This window comes from Lutjanus erythropterus, chromosome 18, assembly GCF_056507025.1.
Source record: "Lutjanus erythropterus isolate fLutEry1 chromosome 18, fLutEry1.hap2, whole genome shotgun sequence".
In the NCBI taxonomy this organism is placed as follows: domain Eukaryota; kingdom Metazoa; phylum Chordata; class Actinopteri; order Lutjaniformes; family Lutjanidae; genus Lutjanus; species Lutjanus erythropterus.
Window position 1 is genome coordinate 5,816,178 of NC_139334.1, and position 18,341 is coordinate 5,834,518.

General features: G+C 39.8%; 1 protein-coding gene across 2 annotated transcripts in view; it reads left to right on the forward strand.

Annotated features, from left to right (window-relative positions):
• fndc5a (fibronectin type III domain containing 5a) overlaps nucleotides 1–18,341 on the forward strand; it is a 42,553-nt gene that overhangs the window by 12,872 nt on the left and 11,340 nt on the right. For both annotated transcript variants that reach the window (XR_014772281.1, XM_084742359.1), the window contains exons 2-3: nucleotides 12,761–12,876; nucleotides 15,540–15,738. Coding sequence is in view for 1 of the 2 variants with exons in the window: in XM_084742359.1 (XP_084598485.1) it covers nucleotides 12,761–12,876; nucleotides 15,540–15,738 (315 nt within the window). In the remaining variant the exon portion in view is untranslated. The remainder of the gene's footprint in view (nucleotides 1–12,760; nucleotides 12,877–15,539; nucleotides 15,739–18,341) is intronic.

Sequence of the window (18,341 nt, forward strand, 5' to 3'; positions counted from 1 at the left end):
GTAAAAAGTGTTGCAACCATCCCCGGTCACCCCTACAGCCTCCCACACACACACAAACAGGGGCTCTGTGCCTGTTAGAGGAACACATCCTGAATGAATCCAAAATTAAAATCTATAGATGGACCATTTATAAGCTGCGCATCTGCTCACATCATAAAGCAGGCAATCAGCAGGCAGTGTGTGAGTGGCATGAGGCTAATCAATAGCAGAATAGAACAGGGGTGAGTCACAGCTAGGCTACTGTCTCCCCTTTTCACCCACCATCTCCCCCCAGCACCCATGATTCCCATTGAAGTGTCAGTTACAGGCAGAGAGCTTTACACACCAGGCGATGGAGGAGCTGCCAAAAAGCCCCAGCATAGTAGCTGTAGAGAAATATAGCACGGAGTGTCGGAGAGACAGACGGAGATGAAAAGAAAAGAGAGACAAAAACAGATAGACGGCGCGCGGGGGTGTGTGAGGGGGAGGTTTAGCACCAAGTGTCCATTACAGTCACAAAGACAGAAAGCAAAAGCGAATAGGAGACGAAATACAGGAAAGGTGGATTTCCTCCGACAAAGAGGTGGTGGATACAGCGCCGAAAACTCTGGCAGTTGTATGAAACAAATAGTGGGACAAAGAAGAAGAAAAGAGGATATTCATAGGGGAGCTCCCTTTTGTGGTTTATGTAACACTTCAAGTATGGAAAAGAAGTGGAACGTCTGTGAAACAGTAGGCAGTCTCTAATGAAAAAGGCATTATGGGCAGTCGATTATAAAACATGACACAGCGTTACAGCGCCACTCCGATGCAAGCACATGCGTTAGATAGCACTTCTAAATTATTCACCAGCTGCTTCAGTTTATAAATGAGACACATTAACGGCTCATGTTTGACTCCTCTCCGGAGTGTCATACTGTGATCCTCCTAACTTCTCTATGTGTGTGTATCTGTATGTGAGTGTGTGTGTGTGTGTGTGTGTGTCTACACCATGTGTCAAGGTCTCCTCTGACACATGCAAGGGCGAACTCCAGATCAGCACAAAATCCTGATGGCTCTATCATGGCACATTAACTATGAATGAGGCGAGAGCTAGCATCCCTGCTGGCTGTATGTATGCTAACCCCCAAGAGCACAGAGCGACCGCAGCTCACACAGCTCTGAGGCTCAATAACATGTTAGCGGAGGAAAACAAGCAGCAAGCAACTGTAATTCCCCCGACACTTACCGTCGTTAGCTGTGGCGCGAGACATCGCCGCGTTAATCAACATGTGCTAATTTATAGCTGCTAATTTCCCCGTGGCCTGACACTTTTTCTAGCTGTTATGACTGCAGAGCAAAGTTTTACTTCTTCCCCTCTAGCACCTGTGGTTATTACACCTTCAATACAAAGTGACTGTTTACTTACTGTTAGCTGTAAAATGAGCTAAAGCAGTTCAGCTTGCTAAATATGCATTAGCAGCATCTAAAATGCCAGATAATTAAATGTTAGGACAACACATTTAGTACAGAGGTGTGATATCACATACCATGGGTTGCACTAACAAAGTTTGCTTTAATCTAAGATTAGTTTTAATCCAAGTTTAGCAAAACTAGCTTTAAAATTAGTAAACCCAGGTTTAAGATTGCTGTTACTGTTTTACTGTTAAAAACTAACGTCTTTTTAGTAAATTCAGGTTCACAGATGTAAACTTACGTTATATTTTAGTTTAATCTATATGAAGATGCTTGCTTACCGAAATTAAAATTAATTGATTAGTGAGTGGAAATCTTTGGCTTCTCTGTATTCCTTAACTTGCATTGTTTGCTAGTTGGCAAGCTTTTTGCTAGCTAGCTCCTTTTTAAAAAAAAAAAAAAAAGAAAAAGGAAGCACTTTATATCATTCACTAGCTAGCTAAAAAGTTAACAATACTCCATTTTTGCTAGCTGGCAAGCTAAAAAGTGACCAAAACATGTTATTGTTTGCTAGCTAGGTAAACAGTTAGAAAAACTTGTTGACTGAATTAACGTAGCAATATGGCCAAATGACAAAGGATTATAAAGCACATTAAGGAGAAAATAGACTGCCTGGAAGAAATTTGAGTGAAAGAAGAAGAGGTGCATCATAAAGATGGATTGAGTCTCTATCTTTCTTTGAGGAACTGGATTATTTTGCTCAATCCATCTCAATTTTAAAAGTGAAATGTCTTCAAGTGTAAGTTTTAAGTTAATAATGATGATAATAATAATGATAATAATGAGTTTAAATTGAATTTTTCTTAATTTTAAAATAGTTTAAAAGTTCGGTGCAACATAATTTAAGGTTAAAGTATGATTTAATCTGGTTTATAAATTTATCCTTGTTTGTGCAACCCAGCCAATATGTGTTGTGCCTCATTCCTTTCCTCCAGGGAACAGAAGTTAGAGTCATATAATTTTGTTTAATATCTCCTCTCTCACCACCTGCTGGTTATAACACCTTCCATACAAAGTGAGTGTTTACTTACTATTATGCATAAAATGAGCTAAAGGCATTTAACTTGTTAATAAACATGAATTAGTAGCAGCTAAAATGGCAGATGACAGTGGAATATAATGTTGCTAACAGGCAGTTTTCATGCTAGTTCACAAGCCTGCAGGCTAACTCATTAACATCCCAGGGAGCAGAACCAGTCCAGGGGTCTGACTCTCAGAAATGCATTTCTAAGAAATGCAGAGGTGCCACAAATCAGTAATATCTCCCCTCGGGGGACGCGGACGGAAGCTAGAACACCACCCTGCAAGCCTTCATGCTCTCTCAGCTCCAAAGCCCCGGCTGTCTGCTCAGGTGTCCTACTGTATCAGACTGTCTCAGCTGACCGGGGTCACAAGTGTAGTGCAGCTGAACAGCTTACACTCACAGACTGAACATTCAAAAATTTATATCTCATATCCTCAGTGGAGGCAGAATCGACCAAAGCAATTTTAGGTCAAGCAGCTTTACCGAAACACAATCAAACAGGCCGTTTTCATAGCAGACATTTTGACTTTTCACAGGTGCAAGGTTGCCAGGTATATGTGACAGCATTAAAAGCAGTTTTCCCTACATCATAAATGAAATATAGCTTTGTGGACACATAGACAAAGTCACTGACCCACAAACTAACCCCAAAAGAAGAAGACACACCTGGTAAAAGGAAAAACACACAAAAAACATTTTTTATATCACACTGTGATCTCCACAGTGCATCATCTCTGTTACCTGCAATATTCCTCCATCTATAAATCCACTCAGACATTCACCGCCTTAAAAGCAGTGAACTGCACTTTACCCATGCAGCTTTGGGAAGCGCGTGGACTCAGAACAAACTGAAGAGGGAGTCAGGAGTGAGTGAGGGATGGCAGCCGGCCTGGAGGAGGTGTGGGAGGACGAGTGATCCTGTCTCTCTGAGCTCGACAGAGAGATGAGGAGGACGTTCATTAAATAATGATAGGCTTTATGGACCACGACTGTTCGCTCTGTGTGTGTGTGTGTGTGTGTTCACAACATGTGTGTGTTGTGAAGCGACAGCTCAGCTTCCTCTCCTTGACCGTATTTCACACACACACACACACACACACTCGCCCACAGTGAGTTCTCTAATGAACGTGGATATTAAGGAGCTGTCACCCGTCACAGTCCTCAGCATGGGATAGACAACTAGCTGTCAGTCTGATCATCACTGGGCTAACAAAGACACACACACACACACACACATATACACCGGGGACATCCGCCATGGCTCAAAGTCACCCCCATCTCTCTGGGTGAGGCAGACTGCGTGCCCCGGCGATGGGAGAGGGTTTATGAAGACATCTGTCTGGTGTTTCATTAGAGCTGACTCTCATGTCATGTGGATATTTAAGGCCCGCAGTTACTGCCGATGTCCGCTGACATTGTCCCTCAGCGTATAGCGCAGTCATATGGGGGAGAGGCGACTGACAAAGACAGACAAAAAGTGACTGGAAGCGGGGACGTGAGGACACTCAAAGGGATGATTCAACTTTATTTTGCAGAAAGCTAAGCAAAAATAACAAGGGCACGTCGTTTTTATTTTAAATCCACTTTCTACCTTGTTGCAATCTCCTGCAATCTATATGCAATAATCCTTTTTATCATCTGTCTCTTATTTAATCTTGTTTCACAGAGGTCAAAGTCTGTTTTTCAGGAGACATTGAACAGGTTCAAACAGACAGTCGGTGATGTATACAATAAAGGAAGCACAAAACAGAAGAAATGCTTTACTCTACTACACCATTCAGTACAGTGAGATATCATTATTTTAAGATCATCCGGTGGAAAAAAAAAAAAATCTAATTTCAAAGGGCTTTCTTTGCAGCAAGCTGCTCCATTTTAAGGAGCAAAGAGAAAGTACTCTCAGCGAGATCAGAAGTTTAGAAGCTTTATTAAAAGCAAACCAGCTCGGTGCAAAATTATGGGATTATAATAGGATATAGGATTTAAAATACATGAAGTGTGAAGTACAGAGCTTAACAAGTACAGCCTTGTAGATCAGACTGTGGTCAAATGATTAGTGAGAAGAAAGAAGAGACTGATTCTATTATCACGCATCTATTCATGCAGTCAACAGAAGTCATGTTAAAAATCACAATCAACTCCTTCTTTCGTTTTTTTCAGTCTTTACTTATTTTTTCTTTTCTTCTTTCGCAGATTATTCATGCGTGTAAAGAGGCCGTCCACCAATTTTACAAATCAAATTGGTTAAGTAGTCACGAGGAGCGCTAGCTTCAGGTTCTGGAATTAGTTCTGTAATATTTTGTTATTCTTGTCTTTGATGACGGTGTGCTGATGTGATGCTGCTTGGAGCGCAGTGGAGACTGCAAAGTTATAGCATAGAGCCTGTGTTACAAACTGGGGACGTAAAGTCAGAAATTTCCCCTCAAACACGTTTTAAAGTATGTAAATCCTTTGCTATGATTATATTTTGTATAATATGGTTTCCCCACATAAAGAGTTAAAAAAAAAAAAAGCTCTGAGAAGGGACTGGAAGCACATCTACTCTTTCTCCTTCATTGAAAAATTCTGCACCAGCCACCACTGCTTGCACTAGGTTGACCTCAGGTCTGTTAGAAATGGCAAGGGGGAAAGTTTTTTCATAAAATAAAATTCATTTATTCAACCATGCAATAACCTCAGAGAGACTAAATAACAATGACATAAGAAGGTGACGCTAGCAAAGCAGAGTTACAGAGTTAAATATTTTTTAATTTACAAACGATTCTGTCAAAATCAGCAGGAGGAGGCGTGTAGAACACCTGTTCATAGTTTGCTGCTGTCCATGGTTCTGAAACACCAGCTAAGAGCTAATCACACATATTTCTGGCAAAAATCTTGTGGTTTTTGCCATTTTTATAGATGCATAAAGCTCAGACACTGGGGGAAAAAACTACAGCTGAGGAGTCCTCTTAAAATCTCCTCCGGCGCTGGTGTTAGTTGGTGTATAGTTGACCTATACATCCATCGTGAAAGCGCAGTGTGCATCAAGATGGTCAGCATTACTGTTAGAGGAAACAAATCAACAACAAGCAGACATATCAGGATGGGACGTGTATTTAGCATCTTTTATTTCTTCAGTTTGTTTGTCCGCTTGGTAGCTTGAAACTTACAGTGGCTGACTAATGTTAAGTCTTTTTTAATGGAGGGATTCTTTAAAGACAGCTGTTTTTACAGTACAAGACAAGGGTGGTCTAACAAACAGACGCTGTCAAGTTGAATTATGGGAAGAGTGGGATCACAGTGTAATTTGAGTTCAGCCCATACTAGAGACCGAGGGTTCTTTCTGGCTGAATCTGATGCTGCACCTTCATGTATCAGAATCTTTGCAGGCAGAGAATGAGGCACAGATAGATACTTGTACGTCCAGTGATTATTATTAAAAATGTTCCAGTAATACCTCATTAATCACTATAATTCATAGATCAATAATGAGAAATGCCCCTTAATTTTATTTTATTGCAAATAAGAAATATATCGACAGTATTTCATTTCTTATTTTAAAGGGTGTAGTATGTATTGTTTGATATATATCGGGCCAATATATGTATGTTTCCAACTATTTTATTTTATTTTATTTTATTATTATATTATGCAACCTAATTGAATCTGTGGAATGTGTTAGTTTTTTTTTTTGTTTTTGTTTTTGGTCAAATAAATAACTTTGAATCAAAATGTAATTTTCCAAGTCAAAAATTTTCTTTCTTTGTATTGAACAGCAATTTTTGCTGTGTGTCTGGTTACCCCAGAGGAAAACAAAAAAAAAAGAAAAAAACAATTACAAATTGAGCAGTGCAGCACAATTTTCATCTATGTGTTGGCACTGACACAATTATTTGTTACTCTTCAAATTCATTAAAGTGCATAGACTTACACTACAGTAATCATAATTTTCCCAGGAAGGCGGCGAGTTCACCATTGGGTCTCATACCTTGGAAGAGGAGGCTATTTGCAAGATGCCACTAAATCCTACACACTGGTCCTTCTCATATCTCTTTATAGGTGCTCTTCTTGTTAGAATGGAAAAAGGAGAAAAACAATATAAATATTTGCAGTTTTGGAGAACATTCTGGCACATGCAAACAAAGTAATGATCTGTGTCAGAGTCACAGAGTTGAGTGTATTCCCTGAGGAGCATTAGGATCTAAATGTTTACTGTCAGTGTGTGTTTTGAGAGCAGCGTTAACGCTTCAGAGAGACAATGACAGTAAGAGAGAACTAACCGAGAGATAATGAGTTTGATTTGTGACTCCTTCGGTCCCATCAGCCCCCTTCGCCAAAGATTCCCGTCCCTCAGGCTTCTCGGGAAACAGCAAACAAACGGCAGACAGTAAACAAAAGCAAAGCCACTTCAAACATCCGAGTCCCCGCTGATGAAGAGATGCAGCAGGTCTACATCCTGTCATCTACTGTTAGTCGGGCCATTCATCAAAACGTCAGCGGCAGGCGGGTGGAGACGTAAAAGCGGAGGCCTGCGTGGATCGTGGTGTGCTGTTTCTGAAAGTACAGTCTGTCAGTGTGTATACAAGTGCTACAGCAGCCCATCATCCTGTAATTACCAGCTGTGTGATTTGTACCCGTCGAAGGGCAAGTGAGCGTTAACCTATTCAATAACTCATTGACTGCATTTGCTGGGCTGAATTAGATTTATATCCCATTAAAGACAGAAGAGTCGCGTCGCTGACAGTGACCACTTCTCCTCGTCTCTATTCATCTCTCTCTGCTCCGCTTCACATTACAGATATCAATCAATCCCAGAAGGCCACTGTGATTCGTAGGAATTGCTGTCTGCTGCAGCGTAAACGTGTAATGATACAGTCTTCTCATGCTTCGGTGTGATTCACAACACAGGCTTCATGGTTCAATACAGTTACAATATTTGAACCTAATTTGAATCAAAGCAAACTGTGACAGTGGTTAGAACAAAAACTCGTCCTCTTTTATTCAAACACTTAGCTATATTACTTCATGCAATATTTCAGCATTGTTTAAAAGTGCTAGACACACTGTATATTGTGTTACATTGTGAACTTATCCCAAATGTTTCCAACTATGTTGCAACACAGAGAAATCTATAATCGATTCAAGTTAATGGTGTGTTTCCTGCTAGCCATTGCTAACTGCTTGCTAGTTGCTATAACTCTCAGGAAAACACGGGACAGATACATCAGAGAGTGAAGAAGGAAGTCAGCAAACACAACTAAACATAACATAAATAAAAGTTTAAAATATATATACATAATATATGTTTAAAAGTGAAGAAAATAAGTCCCATAATCCTGCGGCATTTGCACAAATACGCTTATTTCTATTCTTGCCACAAGTTAGACAAGGAAATCAATATCACTCTCATATATGTATGCTAATTGTGAAGCGACCAGCTGTGAGTTAGCTTAGCTTAGCATATTAAAGGCTGGGAAAACAAGGAGAAACCGTTAGCCAGGTTCTGTCCAAAAGAAACAAAATCTGCCCACCAGCACCTCTAAAGCTCAATGAATAACTGAATAGAACTCAAAATATGTCCCTGTAAACCATATACACTGCTTTTAATTTTCTTTCCCCTTCCCTTCGTCTCCTCCTCCGTGCCTGAGCATAGCACGTCATACACGTGTTGTGTGTGCGTGTGGTTGTGCGTATGACCTGTCTCATGTTTGAGCACGTGCATGCTGACGTGTCAGTTTGATAGGATTTGGGTATAAATAAATTATTTCAATTAAAATATTCATTTTAGAATATGGATTTATAGATATTATTTATGTAATTTACATGTAAAATAGGTCTGTGGACTTGGTAACCCAGCTATTTATAGTACAGACATGAGAGTGGCATCTTCTCATCTAATGTAGCATATTTCATAAGATGTCTAACTATATCTTCAATAAATTATAGGGCAGAGTAAATTGAGATTCAGGAGTGCAGTGTTTGAATCATCATTTTGTATCACCACTGACAGGTGTAGCATGGTGGCTGTCTTTTTTTACAAGCAGATCATTTTGTCAATAAAAGTCAAATAAACATAGTAATATGCAAAAATAATTTAAAAAAAGATAATGAATGACATTAAGATAATACTGAGAAATCCTACTACAGTATCTTCAGATAAGCTGATTTCATACATTGATTATTTCCTGGCCTCTTTTTTTTTTACTTTTAGAAAATGAGCATGTGAACATGTTCAGGGAGCAGTGCAGACCTCTGACAGTTACAGAGTAATATATTTTAATTAACCCCTCAGGCATTAATTGCATCTAAATTAAAACAAAGAGTACATGTTGGAAGTCATAAGTGATTAGATTTACATGAAATTATGATCCATTTCTAGCTTCATGGCACATAAAGTCATATTTTTGTGTCACAAAACGTTGAACCACAGTATGTTGTTACACTGGTACTGCAAGGCAGTCAACAGGACTTTTTGTCCATTATGGTTGCCAGTGGCACATCTTTGTTGAATAAGACACAATCACTTTGAAATATAGGCTATATTTCTTTTAAATGTGCAAGGTGATTATTATACAATTAGTGAGTAAAATGTACAATCTGAAGTGAAATGCACATTCACTCAAGATGCAGCCGTAATGGTTTTCCACTAGCAGACTTAGTTAACATATTTTGGTGCAGTTACTACTCCACTGGCATGCAGGAGAATACTCCTCGCCTGAAAGTCTTCACAATCTCAGTCTGCCTGGCTAAGAGATGTTTTTCTTGAGCCTTGAAAAAAAAAAGTTTAAAGATTCAATGATTATTTCACAAAGAAAAAAAAAGCAACCTTCCATTTCATATTTGAACAAGTTGTCAGTGTTGCCTCCTGAATTGGACTCTCCTGTCTGGTCAAATGTATTCATTTACCCGGCCTTCTGTCCATCCCTTGTGTGACTGATACCATATTGTGGACTTTCAGTAAAATTATTTTATTGAATTTTACTTAATTGAGCATTAAGACTACCTGGATGGAAAAAGAAACTTTCATATTTTGTTGAATTTAGAGGCTCTGTGGACAAAATCTGTAGTGTTTCTATCCCCATAACCACAAAATATAAGTCAAAAATAAAATGATCTAAATAAAAATCTTCTCCTTTTTCCTTTTTAGTTGGATAAGACTGCACACTGTAGCTTTGGCTGGGAAAATGTAAACAGACTCGTTTCATCTGATGTTCTCATTAACTTATGTAGGTCATAAATCAGTATTAAAATGAGACAGTTTCATAACCAGTTTAAAGTCTGTGTAACAGCATGAGTTCTTTTGCCATTACAAACAAGAAAAAAAAAGAAAATACTCCATGAGTTAAAGACCTGCATTCAAAACCTTACTCAAATAAAGGTATGTCAGTATTACTATGAATTAAGTTTACTTAAAGCATGAAAACTAGTCATTGTGCAGTGAAATTGTTCCTGCCAGTGTCTTCCTGTTATATTTGATTTTTATGGGTCAATATTACTGCTGCACTAATGTGTATAATGGATTTCACTGCTGTAGATGTTTAAGGTTTATTTTAAAGCTGCAACAATTAATCGGTTAATCGATTATTAAAGTAGTCGCCAACTATTTTGATAATCAGTTAATCGCTTTGAGTCAGTGTTTGTCTTGAGTCTCTATTTTCAGCTTCTTCACTCCTTTATGACAGATAACTGAATATCTTTGGGTTGTGGGATTATTTTAGCTACTGTGTGTCACTGTCCTTTGAGAACATTTATAAAGGCAGTGTGGCATTATAACAAATGTTTTCATTTATTTAAGCACACTGGTGTAACACATTAGTACATTCGCTTGATTGTTGGTATACCCACTAACTGACAAAAATGCACCAGTCACCACTGGTTGGCTACAGGTCCTTAAAATGTCTTAAATTCACATTAAGTAATTAAAGGCCTTAAAAAGTATTTAACTGTCTTTTTTATCAATATCTGTAGTGGTCTAAACTCACTTGAAGTGCAACTGTTACAGTCTTTTGGGTTTTTTCTAATGATTGTGTTTGGACAACATGTATATACTCGGGACTATGGGTATATTTTCACATTTGATCCTTGGTTTTACTGCCTAATTGGCCTTAAATTTAAATTAACTGTGGTTTTGATAACATGTAGACACCCTGTTTGCATTTCAAATGATTTCCAGGAGAAATTAAAACATACAGATGATGACATGGTGTGAACTGGGCAAAGCAAACACACTCATATGAAACTGTAGCCACTGTGTTGTACAGACAAGAGAAACACATACAGTAATTACAGAGTCTTATTCAGTGTGTGGTCGCCAAAGTACACACAATCTCACATTTATTATGTTATAAAAACCAAATCATTATTCCCAAATCTTGTATTTTATTCTCATTCAGAACTTCCCAAAATCGCTCAGAATATTGGAGCAGGTCAGTGAGCGAGCACGTCCAGGAAAGAGTTGGCAGTAGAATTTAATGAGGGTTTCTGTCGACGGTGTTAAGACTTTCATTATGAAGCAGCTTCACCAGTTTCCATTAAAGTGAGACAGAGATCGACTGATGAAGCCATATTACTGTCTTAGCTTCGGACACCAGCAGGAGGTCTCACAACCATGAAAGTAAAACTAAGACTTGAAAGGCTGAGTTATGTTAGAGTTTTATTCACTAGGACTTCTCACACTGCTTTAATAAGAGAAAGATATTATGTTGTATTTTTATGTGTCATTTAAAAGCTCCATCTACCTTTAAAATACCGCATCAATGTTATGTTGGTTTCAAATAAAGTGCAGTTGGGAACTTTTCCTTAAAGTTCTTCGGTGATCAGATAGTTTGAAATTCCTGTGTCCATTAAGTTATCTCATACAGAAGGACAAAAAGACTGAATGATAAAAAGAAAATAAGTCCATAGTGCAATATGGAAAGGTTTAATTGCTCTTAACTGGTGCAAGGTTGACTTCTCCTGACTTTTTATTATAAATCCACACATGCAATACTAAAAAGAAGTTTTGAATGTCTGAGAGTTGTGTGTTGACTGTGAAAAAGATCAGATAAAATAGGACTTATCGATCCATGATGGGAAATTCACAAGAAAAAGTCAAGTTCAGAAACTCTTCATTTCAAGTTGCAAATATTTCATGGCACTACGAGTATGAAACAGAAACATAAAAGACTATGAGTCTGCAGTTATGTTAGCAGCTCCATGAGGCTGTACTTAAACACAGCTCTGCTTTGAGCTAAATGCTAACAACAGCATGTTTAATCAGCAGGTATAATGTTTTTAATGACCCACATATAAACTCTGCATCTTATAACTAACTTTGTTAATTGTCATTTAACACACTATAACTACCACATCTTAGGCTGATGGGAAGTTTTGCAGGTATTAAGCCATAAAACAAAGTATTGGACAACTCTTGTCCTGATGATGGCGCTACTGGAAAAGAGGTCAGAGGATCGCTCAAGTGATGTACAAAATTTCACAGCAGTCCATCTAATTGTGGTCGGGATTAATTCAAAGTACCAGCGTCTGACCGTGGACTGTCGTTCTCTGTGTTGTCCTCCATGTCACGCTGCTAGTGAACTAGTGCTCTGCTAGCGCTCTTCAGTCACTCTGGATTTGACGTCACGGTTGTTTGTCACGTTGTGAGTGAGGCAAAAGACCGACTTGGGTGTCCAGAGCATCCGGGCTCAGATATATCAGTAGAAATCCAACTGGAATCGCATTTCAAACCACCTCCAGATGTGGCTTGGATCCAATTTCATGTGTTCTTTTTTTGCTGTCCAGACTCTTTAAAATCAATCTGGACACAGTCTACATGTACCACAAAACAGATTTGGCTTGAACAAGGTGTAATATTGTTCTTGGGACCATAAATGTCTGCATTAAATTTCAGATATTTCAGTCTTAAGCAATATAAAGAACTGTACCGCTCGCGTGGCTAAAACATTTAAATCCTAATTTTATACTTTCAAATACTATTTTTAACTTTCGAACACTTTCAAATCTAATTTCATGAAACAAGAGACGTTACCTCACAGACTACACTGCTCCTTTCACATCACACATACTGTATTGTCTGAGGAGCCTTGAGTACTACGCTGTAACCCTCGGAGGAATTGTCTTGTATTTCTATAGTCTACATCGCTTCCACCTTACATAATGGATTCAGCTGAGCCTTTTATTCACACCACTGAGTTTGGCTTCCTGCCACACCGGTGGCCGTCTCTGCACCCGGCAGGAACATAAAGGAGCTGAACTTCTCATTTGCTTCAGCTTCATACAGCAGGAGATAAAACAACCTTTTGTTTCTGTGTGTCTCTCTGTTTGCAGATAGCTTGTCGCCTCCCGTCAATGTGACCATCAAAGCGGTGAAAGCAAACTCTGCTGTGGTGACATGGGACATCCCCGAGGGAGACCCCGTCATTGGCTTTGCCATCACACAGCAGGTGAGCAACACACACACAGCACACACCCAACTCCCACTGGATACATGTATATATGTCAATGCACAAACGAGGTGAATGCACTTATGCGCATACAAATGCATGCAAACACATAAGATAATTGAATTCATTTGTGGTTAATCCCTGGTTATCTGCTGCCATGTCCATTTCTCTTTACGTTGTTGTTCTCTCGCTCAGAGTGAGTGTGCATTATGGGAATTATCACAGGATGCTGGATGCTGTTGGACCGCCTGTCTCCTATGTGGCAACAGCACACTCTGACAGCTCTGTGAAATGGAGAGAAGTGATATTACCTGCTGCCGTCGTGCTCTCATAAACATATAAACTCACTCGCGGACGTTAATCGCATCGCTTTACAAGCTGCCATCTCGTGACTTTACGGACACAAACACACGCATGCACACTCTTTCACAGGAGAGGGGAGTGACATGAGTGAGGAGGACAGCTGCAGGGTCAGTGTGGGTCAGTTTGTCTCAGCAGTACCGAGGTGTGTGTGTGCGCAGAGGACGTAGACATGCTGTAGAACTTTCTGAATCTACAAATGAGGGCAGGAACAAAATGTGCACACTCTGGCTGCGTATGTGTTTTTCTTTTATTCAGATGAGCCCTCGGGCTGCCGTCAAGATCAACAATCATGAATCTACAATCAACAGTCATGAATGATGAATCATGGTTGTTGATCTTGAAGGAGGCCTGAGGGTGAAAACATCATGAATAAAAGAGAAATACATATGGAGCCAGAGCGTGCGACACTTCTTTCCTATTCTCGAGTGTACTTCAAGTGATCAGTACCTCACTGATACTGTTGGTATGCATTGTTTTTTTATATACTGAAGGTGCAAATAACAGACATCATTATTTTAAGAGACACACAGCTACAGGCGTGGCCACTTCAAAAAGGCTTGGCAAAACAGCTGGTGCTCCTGTGGAGGGGGCTAATCTCTCTCACACACTCCATAGCAGGGGTGTAAACTGCAATTTACCCGCCTTGTTTCCCCTCATTGATTGATACAGTTGGTGGCCTGGGCCAGGTGTGACATTGACGAGTGATACCACTCATCAATGCACTTTGCGCAACAGAGGAGTGCACACCAGCCACGCTGTACCAATGGGTCCGCCTGTTTCTAGTTATGCATTTCAGTGAGACCACCCACTTCTTTTATCGGCTGTTATACTTCTGCTCTTTGTTAGTATTTTCACAGAAGTAGTTGACATTTTTAAAGGACTACTTTGATACTTTGGTAAATACACGTACTCACTTTACCATTTCATTTATTTAGTCTCAGGAACAATGTGCATTGATCAACCTCAGTCTGATGTAAATTGGCCATTAAAACAACAGATAAAACACACAATGTGTAAGGTTAGAGCTGGAGAAAGAGCAGTTTATGAAACAGCTAAACAGGATAAAAAGCATAACAGCATAAGTCAGCATCATGCAAAGAGCACGTAACAAGCAGACAGTTAATACAAAACTGTTTTAAATAGACATCAACACATAAGCAGATAAAACATGACTACATAAAATCACATTAGGGAAGACGCCAGCTGGCACCCTAGATCTCACTGTTTAACATGTTATATCTTGTTTGTTTCACCCTTCAAAAAATGTATGATTCAGAGCCTGGCTGTTTCCTCCCTGCTCACAGGCTTAATGCTAAGCTAAGCTTAGACCTGATTCCACCTTCATATTCACTGTAGAGACATGACCCAAGACAAACCCAAAACAAATGTGCGTATTCCTAAAGTGTTTAAATACTGTTTGAAAAGTGAAGTGTTTACACACCATAGCATTATTGCTCTTAGCGTCAAAATGTGCAGCATGAACAGCAGAATAAGTGGACAAGGCTTTCGGGTCTAAAAAATGAAGCCAGTGCAGAAATGCCTTCAACCTGCATTCTTTCTAGCGGCTCACAGGGGGCGACTCAATCGATAGTGAAATAAACAAAGTAGGGTATGATTCAGGGTGGGGCTATCATCTGATTCGAAGTCATTTCTTCAATAAGTGAGTGAGTCCCCAGTGCAACTCACAGGACTCACAAAATTCAGATCAAACTAAACAGGGCTGATCAATTATTAATGAAGGTTCTGTTTCTGCATTGCATATTTCTCATGTAAAATGTTTCCAAAAACATATTTTAGTGTACTCTTTGGCTGTAATATGAGAAAGATCACACACGAGTGGGCTGCTGTTTTTTTCCTGCTGAAAAAAACAAAACTGTCCAGTTTGTAGTAAGTTACCCACCACCTCCACACTCTTGTCAGTAAATGCGCTGCTCTGATTGCAAAACCCTGAGATGGCCACCACCATACTGCCAAACTCAAGGCTTCAAAACAACAATCCAAAAACCAGTGGCTGACGTCATGATAGGTTCACACTTGGCTCTACATAAGGTCCTTTGTATTTTGCATGAGTTTCACAGCTACCATAGGTTCTCCTACACACTTGGAAGGGGAAGATGAGGGGAGGTGTTTACAATCTCCGAGCTCACAACTAAATCCTACACACTGATCCTTTAAGTGCAACTTTTCAACCAGTGCCCCAAGTGTAGACACCACTGTTATAGAGCATGATGACAGAACATAAAACATCTGTCCTGCTGTAAGTGATGTCCATTATCCTCTCCTGTGTCACACTCCAACAGAAGAAAGACGTGCGCATGCTGCGATTCATCCAGGAAGTCAACACCACCACTCGCTCCTGTGCATTATGGGACTTAGAGGAGGAGACAGACTACATTGTGCATGTCCAGTCCATCAGCATGTCTGGGACGAGCCCGCTGAGCGAACCCCTGCGCTTCCGAACGCCGAAGGAGGCCGAGACTCAGGCCTCTAAGAGTAAAGGTAAAAACGCACACACAAATACAAACACTCGCTCAGTCACCCAACATGTCCACACGTACAACCAGAACATTTTCTCGCTCTGTTTCTGTCCTTTTCGAGACACTCAGTGCAGAGGGGACTTGGCCTTTTGACAATATCTTGACTGATTTTGTCTAAAGACCAATAAAAATCAATAGACACACAAAGCGTGAAATGAAATTTCACAACAGAGTGCTTCTGAAGCTTGCCCTCGCTGACCACAACTTGGGAATAAAGCGTCTGAGGGGGGTGCATACTTCACTATGTATCGACGTGCCGTGCTGGGCCTCACTCTGCATGCACCCAGCTCAACTGCACGGTAAACCAAAATGAGGAAAGGCATTTATCAGACAGAGAGGAGGCAGTCGGAGCTGTGAGGGGTGGCCAATCAATGTGCTTTTGGCTGAAGCCCTTCTCCATCTATTCCTCCTCTCATTTCCACTCATCTCTCATGTGAGCTGCCGTTATACTTCGATACTTCTCATCCTGTGGAGCCAGAAGAAGTCTGGACTTCTGTTATGGTGGCGAGTGGGCTGGCAGAGACATGTAGAGTATAAATACAATCATTGTAGAGCACTGAAGACATGCTCCTCTCACCACTGAGGCCTAATTAGCACAGGAAGTGTTGTCTGTGTGCTGTTTCTGCGAGGAGAAGAACTTACAGAAATCAATAACTGCACAGGATCCAGATAAACAAGTGATTTTTTTTTCAGCCTTCATCCTGTTGTGCAGATCCACGAGTTCGTTTCCGTGATATGATTTTCTCTCCTGCTGTTTTCAAAAGCTGTGAAGACAGAACAGTGGATCTAACTCATGAACAATGCACAGAAATAAACAGAAGTGCTTCATAACCACAAACACACACTCAGGAAAACAAAGAGAGGCAGACAAAGTTTTATTGAGAGTAGTAATTACATTTTTTATGAGGGATAGCGACAACAGAAAAAAATCTACGACAGAGTATTATATGGAAGACTATTACAGCCACGTATAAAAGAGGATGCAGGAAGACTTTTTAGATTTTGCATTTTGAGAATAAAGTTGAAATACCATCTCAACTTTATTCTTGACATTTAAAGTTGATTCTTAGAATGCAAAAATGAAAAAAAAAAATCCCTTAATGTGACACTTATACTAAATCAGAGTACTAGAAAATAAAAGAGCAAGATTATTATCAAAACGCAAAATGAAAAAAAATAAATTTGAAATGTCGAGAACAGAGTGAAAATAAAAAACTAATACTGACAGTTTCACTTTATTCTCAACATTTAGATTTTATTTTATGAAATGTAAATTAAGACCTAATGCTGTTCTGTAAAAATCAGACACTCCTTCCAGCAAAAGTTTGACATCTGCGTTCCTGCCAAGAGTTGGATGAGAATATTGAAAGTCTCATTTATGTGCGCTAAAGATGAAACTACCGCCAGCAGCCGCCTACACGTGCAGCTTAGCTTAAAAACAGGAAACATATGGAAACAGCTAGTCTGACTCTGTGCATAGGTAACAAAATCCACCTGTCCAGGATAAGAAAAAGTCATATCCAAGAAATAGTCCACTGTCTAAAATATTTTTAGACCTTGGTTTTTGTCTGGATAAACAAATGTGATATAAGTAATGTGTAATTATTAAGCGTTAGAGGTGCTGGAAGGAAGATTTTGTCACTTATAGGCAGACTCTGCTTCCAGTCTTTATGTTAATTTGGTAGCAGAGGGTTGGGTGACGTCCATCAAATGGGTATGAGACATATGTCTACAGTGAAACATGGCTGACTGACTGTGGCGTTGTTGTGGAGAACAGGCAGATTAATTCTCACGACTCTGCCAGGTGAGATTCTGACATCCTTCGTCTTTGTTTCTGTGCCACACACCTGTAACTTAGTTGTGTTCAGCTTCACAAGAGGAAGCTAAGCTAAGAAAACCATACATCAAATAACAACGCCAACAACGGCCTTCAGAAAAAAACACAACAATGTGACAAGCAACTTGGGATTGGAGGTTTAATAAGAAAACAATAAATGGGACATGTAGATGTAACATTAGTACAGTTCTCAACAGCAACAGCTTCTTTTTAATTTCTCTCTCTCGTGTCAACAGCAGAACTTCACCAACATCTGCTGCTTTACATTAGCAAGACAGTATTATATTTTCCACGTCCACATTTCTGTCATCAGAGGGTGCTTGTGTAGACTCTGTGTAGACACCCACATACCCTCAATTTGTTGTGACTGCAGAGACACAAATCTAGTGCACATGTGGACTCCAGAAAGTAGAATTAACAGAACTTACAGGCATCCGTGCTGCGTACACGTCCTGTGGGGACTATAATAGAGCCTGACGGGATACACTGCCTCAAATACCTTAAATCACAATGTTGTTAAGGCAGAGGGCTCAGTGGTCAATGACTGTTCCTCACCCCAGATGGCTGTAGCTTCAGATTTAGCGTACAAACGTGAGAGTGGCATCGATCTTCTCATCTAACTCACAGCAAGACCGCAAATAAGCACATTTCCCCAAATGTTGAATTTTTCCTTTAAAAATGAGCAGGTTATCGCTGCATCCTAGAGAGCAACCTCACAGCTTCTTAAA